The sequence below is a fragment of the Macrobrachium rosenbergii genome, chromosome 3 (assembly GCF_040412425.1).
Source record: "Macrobrachium rosenbergii isolate ZJJX-2024 chromosome 3, ASM4041242v1, whole genome shotgun sequence".
In the NCBI taxonomy this organism is placed as follows: Eukaryota; Metazoa; Arthropoda; class Malacostraca; order Decapoda; family Palaemonidae; genus Macrobrachium; species Macrobrachium rosenbergii.
Window position 1 is genome coordinate 42,476,171 of NC_089743.1, and position 16,455 is coordinate 42,492,625.

The 16,455-nt window shown below is 35.7% G+C and overlaps 1 protein-coding gene across 4 annotated transcripts in view; it reads right to left on the reverse strand.

Annotated features, from left to right (window-relative positions):
• LOC136854726 (calcitonin gene-related peptide type 1 receptor-like) overlaps window positions 1-16,455 on the reverse strand; it is a 1,171,018-nt gene that overhangs the window by 34,382 nt on the left and 1,120,181 nt on the right. For all 4 annotated transcript variants that reach the window (XR_010857777.1, XM_067131316.1, XM_067131323.1 and 1 more), the window contains one exon: window positions 7,437-7,657. Coding sequence is in view for 3 of the 4 variants with exons in the window: in XM_067131316.1 (XP_066987417.1) it covers window positions 7,437-7,657 (221 nt within the window). In the remaining variant the exon portion in view is untranslated. The remainder of the gene's footprint in view (window positions 1-7,436; window positions 7,658-16,455) is intronic.

The following is a 16,455-nucleotide window of genomic DNA, read 5'->3' on the forward strand; positions in this document are numbered from 1 at the left end:
ACAAAAACATAATAATTAAAAAGCAATGAAGGAGTAAGATTAATCAATTCTCCGTTCGTTAAACTTCATTAGCATAAATAAGTTATGTAAATATGTTTTTTATCTTCTAATATCAACGACAGCGATGATGAAAGTGGGATATTTACCCACTTTTTTTTTTTGAAACCAGTAAACTTACACAAGTTCACCATGGAAAATGGAAAAAATCATTAGCCTCTAGAAAAAAAAAATGGGGAAAATGAAGACCATTACTAGAATGGAATATTTTCAAAACAGCAGGCTGTTCAATACAACCAACGTGAGTATTCATTGAAATCAATTGGATTTCGTGGTATTTACGTTACCTGAAGTGACTTATTATAAGTTGTATAGATGCACCGTGGGACCAAACATATTCCTGTTACTGAAACCAGAAAACGTCAAAGTTAAAATGGTTAAGAGTCCCTAATCAAACGGTGAATGTCTCGAAAAATAATTGATAAAAGTGCTTTACTCATCCTTCTCACTTGTAAAAATATTTGCTCTAACTGTCTCTTTCGCTGCTTATTTGCTACAGTAGTTTTGTTAAAAAGACCAAATACCTAGTCTATAGAAGCTATACTGTCTAAAATTGCAAGAACAGAGACTTCTAGTAAATAATATCTTCAGCGAATAGACGCGTACATTTCAATTTATTAAGCAACATCTCCAATTTACATTACTGATGGAGCCAGCTGTAATGACGTACTTACGAACGACAGAACAAAGTACATGGAACTGCTGTAACCAGCCGTAATCACGTTCTTACGAACGACAGAAAAAAGTACACGAACAAAGAACATGGAACTGACGGTAACAGCTGTAATCACGTACTCACGAACGATAGGACAAAGTACATGGAACACCAGCTGTGATCATGTATTTACAAATGATAGAACAAAGTGCATGGAACTAATGGAACCAGCTGTAACCACGTACTTGCGAACGAAAGAATAAAGTTCACGAACTAAAAATAACGTTACTTAAGAATGCAGCACTATGGTCTGCATTCTTAAAACGCATGGGTATAAATACATTGTGTATAAATTTCCAGGAAGGACACTATTGTTTCCTTAAGGTTTAGCTTAACGTTGCAAGCCAGGCGTAGACAAGGGGCAATTAACTTCATTGTTCCGTCAGAATTTTCTTATGAAAATGGAATGTATAAAAAAAAAGACCCTTCACAACTGAGATGAAGTCAACGTTTCCTGAGGAAAGGTCAAGAAGGGGTCAACTTTCCAAGATTCAGCTTTCTAGCGAAGGGGGGGGGTATAAAAATTCAGTTTTCCTCGAGAGGGAAATGGTAGACGTATTCAGCTTTCCAGCGAAAGGGGGTAGAAAAATTCAGTTTTCCATGCGGGAGAGGGGCAGAAGCATTAAGCTTTCCAGCAGTGAGAAAACTGTTTAATTCCCAGCCAAGGGAAAGAAAAAACATTCAGCTTCCAGTTGGGGAAAGAAGAAGAAATATTCAACTTTCCAGGTGGGGAAAAGAGAAGAAAGATTCAGCTTTCCAGGTGGAGGGAAAGAGAAGAAAGATTCAGCTTTCCAGGTGGGGAAAGAGAAGAAAGATTCAACTTTCCAGGTGGGGAACAGAGAAGAAAGATTCAACTCTCCAGGTGGGGGAAAGAGAAGAAAGATTCAACTCTCCAGGTGGGGGAAAGAGAAGAAAGATTCAACTTTCCAGGTGGGGGAAAGAGAAGAAAGATTCAACTTTACAGGTGGGGGAAAGAGAAGAAAGATTCAACTTTCCAGGTTGGGGAAAGAGAAAAAAGATTCAACTTTCTCGGTGGGGGAAAGACAAAAAGATTAACTTTCCAGGTGGGGGACAGAAGAGAAAGATTCAACTTTTCAGTTGTGGAAAGAGAAGAATTATTCAGTTTTCCAGCCTCAGGAAAGAGCATATAATAAAGATTAAGCTCCCCAGTAGAGGAAAGACTAGAAAGATCCAGCTTTCCAGACACAAGGGATAAAATGAGAAAGATTTAGCTTTCCAGTCAAAAGGAAAAAGCGAGAAAGATTCAGCTTGCCAGATGGTGGAAAGAGAAACATTCAGTCTTCCAACCGGGGGCAAGAGTAGAAAGATTCGGCTTTCCAGCCGGAAGAATGATAAGATAATGAAAAGAAAGATGACGCTAATGTTTGTACTTTTACTCTGGCTAACCTTTTGAGGATTCATTTAGGCTTCTCAGATGAAGCTAAACACGCATGCAGCAGCTATATGGAGTAAACAAATGTACTGCAAAATTACCTGTGACGGACAGTTTAGGCGTTTAAATTAACATTATTTTTATTCGACAGGAGAAACAGTCATTTTAACACCTTTCTTGTCCCTCCAATGGTTTTTGGTGGTTCCAGTTCGTTTTCAACACTAGTCAAGAAACGAGTATGAAAATACTTTTAATGAAGACATAATATAAGGAAACAATATTTATTTCTAATACTCTGCAATACAGATGAGTGAACATACAAGTAAATGAGAATATACAGGTAACTGAGTCAAATCATAAATTTTTTTTTCTATTGCTCTTTGGCTTCCAATAAGAAGAAGTGTAACGCATCCCCACGCCCCCGCCCTAACCACCCACTCTCTCTCTCTCTCTCTCTCTCTCTCTCAGTAACGAGGTAAAACCTGAGTATCGTCGTTACGTACGTTCTTTCCTCCAGTTCTTTTGCCTCGTGTGTTTCCCCTTGAGATTACCCAACCTCGTATTTTAACAGACCGGGCTTCTAAGCCTTTAAAATATGTCTCTGCAGTAAACTTAAATTTACGAGGCAAAAGTTTATGTTGTATTTTTATCAAATTGAAAAAATAATTTTGGGTGTGCGTTTTTTAAAACGAAATTTTTGTGCGCATTTAAAAAATTTTTTTTGGGTGTGCATTTAAAAAAATTTTTTTGGTGTGCGTTTATAAAAATTTTTTTAGGGTGTGCATTTGAAAAAATGTTTTGGGTGTGCGTTTAAAAAAATTTTTTTGGGTGTCTAAAAAATTTTGTTAGGGTGTGCATTTAAAAAATTGTTTTGGGTGTGCATTAAAAAAATGTTTCGGGTGCGAGTTTAAAAAAATTTGTTTGACTGTGCGTTTAAAAATTTTTTTGGGTGTGTGTTTAAAAATTTTTTAGGGTGTGCGTTTAAAAAAATTTTTTGGGTGTGCATTTAAACATTTTTTTTTAGGGCGTGCGCTTAAAAAAATTTTTTTGGGTGTGCGTTTAAAAAAATTTTTTTAGGGTGCACGTTAAAAAAATTTTGGGGGGGACGCGCATATAAAAATTTTTTTGGGGGTGTTGTGCATTATCTTTTAATTTCATTTTTTGCTGGAAATCATAAGTATCTTCGGCTTCACATTTCATATTTTATTAATTATTAATACGTCAACATAACATTTAAAATCTCCAATTCCTATGAAGCGTTCATAACAGGTTCACACTTCATTCGACATTATTCCAAAAATAAAACAAATATAAATAAAGGTAAAATAAAAATAGGGTACGCCCACAATAAAGTAAATATGTCAATCGCAATTCGGAAACTTATCGCATACATATCACAAATACGTTGAAAACAAGTCGACGACCGTTTGTGATGTTATAGGTCTCGACTAGGCCGTGGTAAGGTCTAGACGTTCTAGACCGTGGTGATGCGATTATGATGTTTAAATATAGTGTGTAGACGCAACCTTCCTCGACGTTTTAATATAGTGAGTAGACGCAACCTTAGTCGACGTTTTAATATAGTGAGTAGACGCAACCTTAGTCGACGTTTTAATATAGTGTGTAGACACAACCTTGTCAACGTTTTAATATACCGTGTAGACGCAACCTTGTCAACGTTTTAATATAGTGCACAGAAACAGCCTTCGTCGACATTTTAATATAGTGCGTGGTTGCAACCTTCATCGACGTTTTAATATGGTGCGTAGACGCAACCTTAGTCCACGTTTTAATATAGTGAGTAGACGCAACCTTAGTCGAAGTTTCAATATAGTGTGAAGACGCAAACTTAGTCGACGTTTTAATACAGTGTGTAGACGCAACATCAGTCGACGTTTTAATATAGTGTGTAAACGCAACCTTAGTCGGCGTTTTAGTACAGTGTGTAGATGTAACCTCAGTCGACGTTTTAATATAGTGTGTAGACGCAACCTTAGTCGACGTTGTAATATAGTGTGTAGCGCAACCTCAGTCGACGTTTTAATATAGTGTGTAGCGCAACCTTAGTAGACGTTTTAATATAGTGCGTAGACGCAACCTTCCTCGACGTTTTAATATAGTGCGTAGACACAACCTTAGTCGACGTTGTAATATAGTGTGTAGGCGCAACCTTAGTCTACACGGTATGAGAATTCACAACTGTCAAAGTTCTAAGCAAGCACGGTAACCACGAATTGACTCATATCTCAAATTCACCTTTCAGTTTCCTGAAAAGAAAACTATTGCGTCGGCTTTGTCTGTCCGTCCACACTTTTTTCTGTGCGGACTTTTTCTGTCCGCCCTCAGATCTTAAAAACTACTGAGGCTAGAGGGCTGCAAATTCAAACATACTAAATTGCAGCCCTCTAGCCTCAGTAGTTTTTATTTTTATTTTATTTAAGGCTAAAGTTAGCCATATTCGTACATCTGCAACGATATGGGCCATGCCACCACCGGGCTGTGGTTAAAGTTTCATGGGCCGCGGCTCATACAATCGGTGGCCTTCATTATACAATATACAGAAAACTCGATTGCGCCGAAGAAACTTCAGCACATTTTTTACTTGTTTATGTTATATCAAGGGCTGTTTTCGTGGCTATTTTTCCCTCAAGCCCGAGAACGAAACTTTAAACACTTAATTACACCCTTTTTGTCTTGACGTTACATTGCTTGCATTCCCAATTCGATGGGAACATATTATTAAAGTTATTAAAATAAATGAATAAATTAAAGTGATGTAATTAACCGTGAAGTGGTGGTCGTTTGGTTGATAACAGCCACACGCTTTACATCTCCCACCAAAAATATAGATTTTTTTAAAAGTAAAACCTGGGTCCTAAATTTGTAGACAGCTAAAAGCAAAAATAAAATTTAAATGACTGGAAAATTTCGGCTCGATAACGGAAGGCATCGATGTCAATCATAGTTAAAAGAAGAAAACTGGAGGGAAATAAAACGGTTTATGTTCAACCCCTCTAGACACAAATCTAGAGGCGAAGGGATTATGAAGTTTGTCATAACCTGATAAAAAAAAACCGTGGATTAGTCAATAACTATAAAGTCCTCCTGGGCCTGTGTAAGCTCATAGGGCAGGCGCTGATTTCCTGTTTCTTAGGCCGACAGCCAGTGGGGTGGAAAAAGCCCTGAGAGGTTCAGTAGGAGAGTAGGTACCAGCCCTCGGCCGGGGAGTTAACCAGTGGGCCTAGCGACACTGGCCACGTGTCATAGTCAATAACTATAATAGTGAAGTCATTCTTAAATACCTAGCTGCATAGTTAAAAATGAAAAGATGAATTTGACGTGAAAGAAACTGAGTTAACTCATGTAAAAACTGGGTAACTTCATAGCCACAGGCAACATGAATATGGAAACTGAAAGTTATGTATCTGTTTTGCATTTAGAGTACAAAACTTCATTTCCTTTCAAGACAAACTTTTAAACATCAACAATACTGAAATGAAGATGGCAGAACGCCAACTCGCCTTGCTGCAGGTGGCTGTAGCGCATGCGAGTTACGGCCCTAACCAGGACATCCGTAATCTATATACTTTTGAACTTGAACTTTAAAAAGTCTATATTGAAGGAGATACAGCACGGATTTTGAAAATATCATTAAACCTCGCAAAATTTAACACAAATAAGGCAAATAAATTCGATAAGCAAAATGCTAAATATTAAAAGCTGCAAAGGGCTAGGTGTAACCTCGTTTGGGAACCTCCACCCTAATCCCTCGAGAATACTCAAAAAAGTGAAATATGCGCCAAAATTTCTTCGACGCAATCGAGTTTTCTGTACAGCATATAATCAAGGCCACCGAAAATAAATCTATCTTTCGGTGGTCTCGGTATAATGCTCTATGAGCCGCGGCCCACGAAGCTTTAACCACGGACCGGTGGTAGCCTGTCCTATATCATTCACAGACGCACGATTATGGCTACCTTTAACCTTAAATAAAATAAAAACTACTTAGGCTAGAGGGTTGCAATTTGGTATGCTTGATGATTGGAGGGTGGATGATCAACATAACAATTTGCAGCCCTCTAGCCTAAGTAGCTTTTAAGATCTGAGGGCGGACAGAAAAAGTACTGACGGCCAGACAAAGCCGGTACAACAGTTTTCTTTTACAGAAAACTAAAACTTCTTGGTTTCTAAAAATAATTATCTTTTACTATACTACATGTTAAGGGATAATTTCCCATTGCTATTGCCTTTATGTAACTTTCAAAATCCCATCGTTACACTATTGTGAAATTCAACTGCCGAGTCATTATTCTTTGCTGTGGAATTTTCGGTTAGGCCTACTCCAGCACGTACAAAATGGGAAGGAAGACTTTTTTTTTTTTTTGGCTTAGAATTACTAACGACGTCCGCAATTTCCCGACAAAATTACTTGCGTTTAGAAAACTTGAAACGGTTTACACCTCAGACCCCTTTTTGTTTTTTTTTTATTCGGAATTTCTAGGCCTATATAGCATTTCGGATAGACATATAGTCTTATGCTTTCATTCATCACTCGTTAATTTCTTGCACTGCTTTCTTATATGGGCGGGGTATTTTATACCTCAAAAATGATTGTTTCATGTAAAGTAAACAGCGCATGATGCAAAAAAGAAAAATGCTAAAAAAAACCTGCTAACACTATATAAAACTTAATAGCAAATATTCCTTTGGTTATGACCAAAGGCGCCCTGCAAACACCCTTCTGTAATGCCTACAGTGTACCACGTGAGGTGCATTGACACATGGCGATAAAGAATATACTCTGCAAATGCTACATAATTGGACAGCTACACCAGAGTTAAATTTGATGGCAAGTAAAAAGGCATTTAAATACGACACTTTTCAAATAGTAATCTAAACTCTTAAGGCCAACCCTGTGGTATAATATGAGTGTAGGAAGACTAATGTGGACCCCAGGACACTACATTAAACAGGAACTTGCTAAATTCAAGTGGTCAAACCAGTATTCAAACTTTGGCCCTTCGTAATGCTTGTTAACACCAAACTTAATTTTGTTTCTATTCAATAATCTCAGTATATAAAGCAAGCTGGCATGTCACTCGATGTCAGTCAGCATTACGATCTAAATTTCACGAATAAACAGCATCGAGCGAAACAAGACTATACACTACTGTATACAGTTACCACCATTCCAGATTTAAACAGCACCCGGGTCAACTCTCAGGGCCTACTACCACACAACCAGGAGGAGTCGAGAATCCTTTTACTTACTGTACTCTCAGCTCCTCGTCGGATCCTCTGACTCCGGCGTAGACGATGGTCCAGAAGGCCGGGAAGCCCCACCCCAGCAGGTAGAACCACTTCATGATGCGGTCTTCGGACACGAAGGCCACCACCAGCAGGGTGTGAAGATACAGTCCCTCGCAGAACATCCAGAAGTAGTTCGACACCAGGAAGTAGTGGAGGAACACGTGCAGCACTTGGCATAAGACCTTCAGGAGAGAGAAATGTGCCATTAATATTAATACATACGCATAAACACAATATAAATACCTCTATATATAATTATAATATATTATATATATACACATACACACACACAAACACACACACACACACACACACACATATACATATATATATATACATATATATATATATATATATATATATATATATATATATATAGAGAGAGAGAGAGAGAGAGAGAGAGAGAGAGAGAGTATTAACTTAAAAGGCCCTTGTAAACCGTACGTTTCGTGCTGTGTAAATAATGTTTTATGGGCTTTTCAACTTCACACTATGAGGTTACGGTGAATGGTTTTCACACAATATATATATATATATATATATATATATATATATATATATATAATAACTACCTGATATTTTGTTATTTCGGTCAACAGGATTTATCAGAAAGCGCATGAATCACGACTCTAGCCTGGACCTTTAGCTGGTGGGCAAATGGTCTAACCACTTGAGCTACGTGTTATTATTATTATGGTAATTCTACAGTATATATTAGCTCCGCCCTGTTTTTACCTATTCAACTGTTTTTCTCTACACTTTTAGGGGTACTGATACTGGCGGTGCATCTGTTTGTTGTCGGCCAAATGGAATGTCCCTTCGCCGTGTTTAGTACTGGCCGGGGGGGGGGGTTACCCATACGTTAACAAGTTATTGCACTTGCCGGACGGGATATGAACCGTTCGAAACAGACTTACCCGCGCTCTGTCTTGTGAAGATCGCTTATGGAAACCCCTTGTTGGATGGACTTCAGGGGTTAATTACAGGTTAATTACACTCGAGCGCCAAAAATTAAAGGTCACTTCATAGTCAGCAACCAAAACACTGTAGAAAAAGTTAAGTTAGAAGGCAGTTGCCGCCGCGGAGCTACTATATAGTTCTACCTAAACGATATATATATATATATATATATATATATATATATATATATATATATATATATATATATATATATATATATATATATATATATATACATATATATATACATACACACGTATCAACTAAGTACAAACTATATAATTACATCAGAATAGTACTGTGCAGGGCATTGTATTTTCAACTACGCCGTTCACTTATTCTTTCTTATAAATTTAAAATGCCGTACAAGTAGTAAAAAAAAACACCTCTGAAAAATGTGAAGTAAAGTTTAACTGTATTTTACTACCGTTACAAAGTACTGAAAATTTACCTTTTCTTCCTATGTGATCTGTTCTACGTTTAAAATAAAATCTTATGGATTTTATTTTCAACCGTATCTTCCCCTTGTAATTAATTTTTCCAGTAAACTTCTAGGTCGTTCATGAAGTATTTCATTTTCAAGTGCTCATCCAAGTGCCTTTTTTTCCCTGCCCCTCTGCAGTGGATGCAGATTTCTGTCAAAGTACAAATAAGTCGTTTCTGCTGCTGCACCTGTAACACTGTACGTATAGTGGCAATCAACTTTGCTAGTTTATAGACTCCAGGCAGTCCTTGATCGGGCTTTGGCCCAGTTTCATGCATGATTTTCTTCACATCGAAAACAGGATTGCTCTTGAACTCTTCAAAACATTAAAAACAGCTTTAAGCTGTAGCACTACAGTATTCCTTGTAGATCAAGTGAAAGCACCAGAATACAAAGACCCAGAGAAAGCGCCGCAATACAATGGAGAGGAGGAGTGAAAATAACCACCATTCACTACCTCACAAGAGAACGTTACTGAACTACAGATAGAGTTGAACTGCTAAGCACGGTGGCAGCTGGCTAGTCTACAGACCTCGGGAAAGCTGTGACGTCATTGGGCTGCGCCGCAGGTTTTTCACCGGGAACGCTCATGTTGATTTAGATCACCTTATGCCAGCACAGACATTTTACCGAGTAAAACCCCCCATTCAGATGCGTCAGCAGAGGAGCTAAATCCGAAGATTTCAAGTTCAGCATCTGTGTTACAACTTTATAGGGCTGAGTGTGTATTTTAAAACTTTTTACGAGTGCCCTTGACAAATGAGTTTATGCCTAGATAGTTTTAAATATGTTAGTTAATAGGTATTGTATGGAATGGAATGGAATATAGAGTTAAGGCCAAAGGCCAAGCACTAGGACCCATGCGGTCATTCAGCGTGTGTGTGTGTGTGTGTGTGTGTGTGAGAGAGAGAGAGAGAGATGAATAAAGGGTACAAAATAGTACATAAGTCCAAAGAAGAAAGAGGATTCAGTCTCTAGGTTACAGTAGGAAATATCAAGATGGAATATCACTTCCTCTGTACTGATGAAAGTGGCGTTTCACGCAACAGGCCTGAAGGCAAACGATCGAGCAACTAAACATCGATGTATGCATAATACGAGGAGCCATAAAAAGAACATTTGAAATAAAATATATAAGAAAATATATTAAATAATGAAATATGAATAACTTGAAAGAAAGGCTGAAATTAAGGACAATTCACAGCACTTGCTAGCAGAAGGCATGGCTCAGACAAGCCACAAGACAATTACTAATTCATAAATTCCCATCACCTCCAAAGAGAAATCCTCCGCTTTCACGTTTGAAGGGTACGGCATTTCTGAACGAATAATGGGCAAAATGGTTTCTATACCGTCCATTTACTCATCAGGAGAGTCACTCAAAGAAAGTTACTCACACTCACTAAGTTCCATTAATCCTTTCATGAGATACATGTCCTCATAGGACAAACAGAAAGACAGACAGACAGACAGATAGTTCAGGAACAGCAATCACCTTCAATCAAATCTCGTTTGCAGATGTAATAAAGGTCCCTTAAAAAAATGGATAAAAAAACATCCGGAATTATGTTTATTGATGAATATGAAGAATTGGAATTTAAAAAAAAACGAGAAATACGTCACGGTAGGGGACAGGGGCTCGCAAAATAAAAAAAAAAAATATGGAATGGTTTACGTCAGTCTCTTCTTTAAAATTCATAAAAAAATATTGAGTATAGGGAAAGCGGACTAGGGGTGACTAGGGGTAGCCAAGAAAGGGGGGGAAGTACTAGAGACTGCTTCTTGTGGGGGGTGGGCTGATGCCCTTCCCCACAAAAAATGGGTGAAAAACTTGTGGAAAATTAAAGGTAAAAATTATGATATACCCCGTCGCTCAAAATATTCTCATCAACAAGGGCTGAAATACGTCATTTGGGGGGAATAAACTTGATGAAAATAAAGTTACTGCATAAAAGGGGTTTATTATATAACAGAATCTGCACTTGATTTATGCAGGAACTTTCAGAACGAACTGTCAGATTCCATAAATTCCTGACTGAATTCTTCCTAAACATTTGACAGGCTTAGTGAGGACAGGAGGACTGTGAACAGACAGAATGTTCACAAGGGGACTTTGATACATACATACATACATATATATATATATATATATATATATATATATATATATATATATATGTGTGTATGTAAATAAATGGGCTAAGGTTATGATATATTATATATATATATATATATATATATATATATATATATATATATATATATACACACACACACATATATATACATTATATATATATATATATATATATATTATATATATATATATATATATATATATATATATATATATATATATATATTATATATATGTTATGTATGCATATACGTATGTATGTATGTATATATGTATGTATGTGTGCTAGTGTAGGATACATTTCAAACAACGCAGTCAAAAAGAGAAACAAACTCTGACAGACAGTTTTTCTCTCTCACTCTCGTACAGCCAGATTAAATCTCCAAGACCTCCAAGTATTTCATGCCCTGCCACGCAATGCAGATTAATCTCCGGAGGGATTTATTCCACAACTGTCAGCAACCTCGCTGACAGAGATTCCAGTGGAATCTCGGTCACATCCACTGCTGGAGAATCACTAAGCCTATTGACTTCAAAACAAGATGGAGAAGTGTTGAATGAAAGGACTGTTTATAATACTTCAAAGAAAATAAACCTTGTTTACTTATTCGCATGCATAATATCTGGTAAGCTTCCTATGAAAAATAAAAAAAAATGTATCAACTGTTAAATATTCGCAGGGTAAATTACAGGAAGGTATGTGTAATGATGTTTACAAATACTGATATAGCGGATATTTAAAATATAATATATATATATATATATATATATATATATATATATATATATATATATATATATGTACATACATATACAATATTTACACAAATATATCATATATATATGCACACACGCATATATGTATCTTCCATTCAAAGTTTTTTCATTCAAACTTCCCAGTACATTCTGAACCTACACCTTGCTGAATGTCTTTAAATGTTCATATTTTGTACGGTTGTAAGGATTAACCAAATGTGTATGTATGTATATATATATATATACATATATATATATATATATATATATGTATACATATACATAATCCTTACTACCGTACAAAATATGGAACATTTAAAGATATTCAGCGAGGTGTAAAAATTTGGAATGTACAGGGAAGTTTGAATGAAAACTAAGAATAATAAATAAACAATGTTTTATAACATAAAGAAACTGGGAGTTTACGAAGTAAAAACATGGCTAGCCTCTGAGGTATGTTTGACGAAGTACATCAATGACTAAATTATCAGGACTTCCAATGAGTCTGGGGTCTTAGAAAATGTTCTTCAATGCACAGAACAATGAAGTATATAAGCTTTGCTCAGTCGTCTCAAATAAAAATTTAATGGCGATTCTCTGGCAAAAGAGAACTTTTACTCTTCTTTCCCTAAGGTCATTCAAAGTGCTCTTTCACCTTGACCTTTACCAGTTCATAGTTTTCAAAGTTTTATTCCAACATGAAAAAGAGACACGTAACTTCAAGAAATCAAACGCCATCGAGGGCATATTGTCCTCAGTCCTTTCCATTTTCATTCATTCTCTCTCTCTCTCTCTCTCTCTCTCTCTCTCTCTCTCTCTCTCTCTCTCTCTCTCTCTCTCTCAGCTACCCGCCCGTCTACCTTCCTCAAAAATCCTCTTCTAGAATTTCAAAAGGCAGAAGTTACCGCAACACTAATTCCGATTTGACACTGTCGAATAAGACGACTAATTCTGTGGGCCCATAATAATGTCAAAAAATGCAAAACGGATTAAAGATAAGCATGCTTCATCAGCGGTGTTTAATAGTGACATCTAACCCTCATCACATTTCCCACAAGCAAGAAAATATTCGTCAGGATTTCCGTTCAACAAAGCAAAGCCACTTTGGGTCTTGTCGGTACTGATACCATTAGCACTAGGCCTACTGAACGTCAGTGGGTAGAGCATGAGGCTTACACCCTCTTCCATTATGAAAACCGGAAGCGTAGCAAATTTTGGGTAGATAAATGAATGAATGAATAATAATAATAATAATAATAATAATAATAATAATAATAATAATAATAATAATAATAAAATAGTAACTTCTTAATGTAACGTAAACAAGGATTGAAAGTTACACCGTCAACCACGAGACAAAAATTGAAAGATACACCGTCAATCATAAGCTCCCTTCTGGACAGAGCCCTACAAAATCTTCCAAACCGCTCTGGGCAACCGACGGTCAGCCGAAACTAGAAAAAATATGAATAAAAAAAAAAGGAACACGAACCCTTTCAAAGCCCAGAACTTCCATCAAGCTAATGCGATCCAACACCACAACACCCTCCCCAGAATTCCTTTGATGTGGACGTAGAGGAGGTTTCAATGCGCGCGCTCTCTCTCTCTCTCTCTCTCTCTCTCTCTCTCTCTCTCTCTCTCTCTCTCTCTCTCAACCTCCAGGTGGATTTGTTACCGACATGAAAAGGAGGTTTGTCTTTGATGGTTTGGAAAAACACAGGCGGTCTCCACAATCCTCCTTCCTTTTGTTTGGCTTGCAAGTACTGTGGGATGTCTCACAGACATGAAATAAAACATGCGACTGAGGCGTTTGTTTCTTTCGTGAGGTACGAAGGAAATGAAGGAGTGTCTCCTCAATAATTCTCAGAGGACTTAAGACTCAGATGAGAGCTCTCTTTCATTCTCAAAATCATTACAGAACCACTATTGCTGGAGGAGGCGTTTTATTAAAATATTTTTCTTTATTTCATCTTCAATAACCTACGACTCGACAATGCTTGTTTTAAAAGTCACGCTAAAGAAATAAGTAAAAAAAAAAATAAATAATTTTATTGTAAAATCTTATGAAAATGCTCTAAACACTCGCGTTTTAAATTTTTTTATTTTTATTTTACAAAAAGTAACGACCAGAGTACAAACTAAGATTACTGATGAAAGGTTTAAACTAGCACTACGCTAAGCTGGTGCAAATCCTTTCTATAGTTTTATAAAAAGGGATATGTAATTTTTGCTCACCAGGGACAATTACGATAAACTGCTTTCCAAAAATATTTAGTTTAAAATTATGCTATTGCAAATTAAAACGTGACGAAAATTATGAAAAAGAAAATAATACTCTATAGAGAAACTGTTTATTAATAAATTTTTTGTCTGTCGGTGTAGAGGTAATATTGCACTCACTGTAGTGTCATTCTGAATTTGAATTGTTTAAATTCATCGTATTATCTCGTTTTAATTTATCCTATTGTCGTAAAAAAAGCAAAATAAAAAAATAAAGGTTTTATTAAGTGACGTGTAGAAGTTAGCCAAAATGGAAAATTTCTGTTTTACTGTAAAAAATTATACTGAAGTAATAGATGTGAAAATTTTTGTATATCATGTAAAACTCTCCCTCTTCCTTCATATAGAGTTTAGTGCTATTTATGTCAGGCAACTTATGCACACACGTATAATCTTACGCACACACATACACATATATAATATATACTGTATAATACATATATTATATATATATATATATATATATATATATATATATATATATATATATATATATATATACATATATATATTATATATACATATATACATATATATACACACACACATATATATATATATATATATATATATATACACATATATATATATATATATATATATATATATATATATATAAATCAATTGATACTTGATTGTTTGTTAATATCCATCTTTTTCTGGTGTTCAGATGTATAAGTAAACATAAAAAATACCAAGATATGGAAAAAATCAAAACAGATCACTGAAAAATGCAAAGGAATCACAACGCAAAAAATATTTCTGCTTTTACCTGCTGGATAAAGATTCACTGGAGCATTCGAAGGTAAAAAAAAAATATCAACAGTTTAAAAAAGACGTCTGGAGGATTACACAGTCTTGTATAAAAATGTTTCGTATTTTCAGAATTCCCTAAAAGAACGACACTGAGGGATTAATGACAGTTGAGGATTTTTTTTGTTAGTAAAGATTCTTTTTTACGATATAAATTCCAAATAACTGATGCAGTTAATCTCTCTCTTTCCCTCTTCTATATATACAGAAAACAATATACATACATATATATATATATATATATATATATATATATATATATAGAGAGAGAGAGAGAGAGAGAGAGAAAGCTCATCAACAGCATATCGAATCTGTCTGCATACGCTTTGCCATTCTCTCCCCCTATCTTTCGCATGCGTGCGTGAGCACATATTTTTTCAGCATTTTAAAATTAGTCAGATAATTATCATTATCATTATTTCATGCAGTAATGATTTATTACAGTAGTTATATAAATATAAGCAATGACCTCCTGCAAAACAAACGTATCCTTCGGAGAAACAAATCGACGATTATGTATTTGTACAAATACATTTAAAGATAAAACTATGCAGAGAGCTTTCGAGGATCTGCGTGAAAAGGCGAATCTGAACAGATTCTCGAAAGCTCTTTACATCATTCTATTTTCAAACAGATTTGTGCACTTACGTGAATGTGGAATTGTTTCTCCATTTTCAGACAGGCTACAAAAAGTATTTTTGAATTAATTATTATTATTATTATTATTCAGCTGATGAAACCTATTCATATGGAACAAACCGACAGGGGCCACTGACTTGAAATTCAAGCTTCCGAAGAATATGGTGTTAATTAAGAAGTAAGAGGAAGTAAAGGAAAGTGCAGAAAGGAGAGATACCACTTATTAAAAAAGGAAAAAAAATAATAAATAGATAAATAGATAAAAATGTATCAAAATGTAAGAAGAACAGTATCAGGGTAGTAATGCATTGCATTTTCGCTTGAACTTCTGGGAGGCTGTTCCACAGTCCAACGTCTAATATTCGTGCTATGAATTTAACGTAACCCTCACTCTGTTTTAATACTGTCTTCAAAGCTCGCTTGTTAAAACTGGTATTACTGCTCGACCCATGAAACTATAATTCACGCAGGGTCCGGTCCGCAATATTCCGATTTCTGTGTCGACCAGCCGATGCTGCTTGAACGAAAAAATCTGTTGTTGAAACATGGCTGAGAAAGCCTGAGATATACAGCCGTGGTTCAACGAGAGATTTTTTATCGTAAGAATATTGAAGACTCGTTGATATGTTAGCGTGTACGTATGAAGCTTGCATTTGAAGTTACAAAGATAGAGAGTGTGTAGAAATTATGCGATGACATATAGTATAATTATTCTCTGCGTTTTCACTTTAATTTTGCTAGTGCTAACTTGCTTTATTAATTTGTGTAAACACACAGAACGCTGAAAGAATATTAAACTGACAGTTTTAAAAATGGATATTTAAAAGTTAGGTCTTATGAACCTTCTCACATAAGTGTTATAAATCTAGTGTACTTTGCGAATAGAGAGAGAGAGAGATAAGTTTATTTCA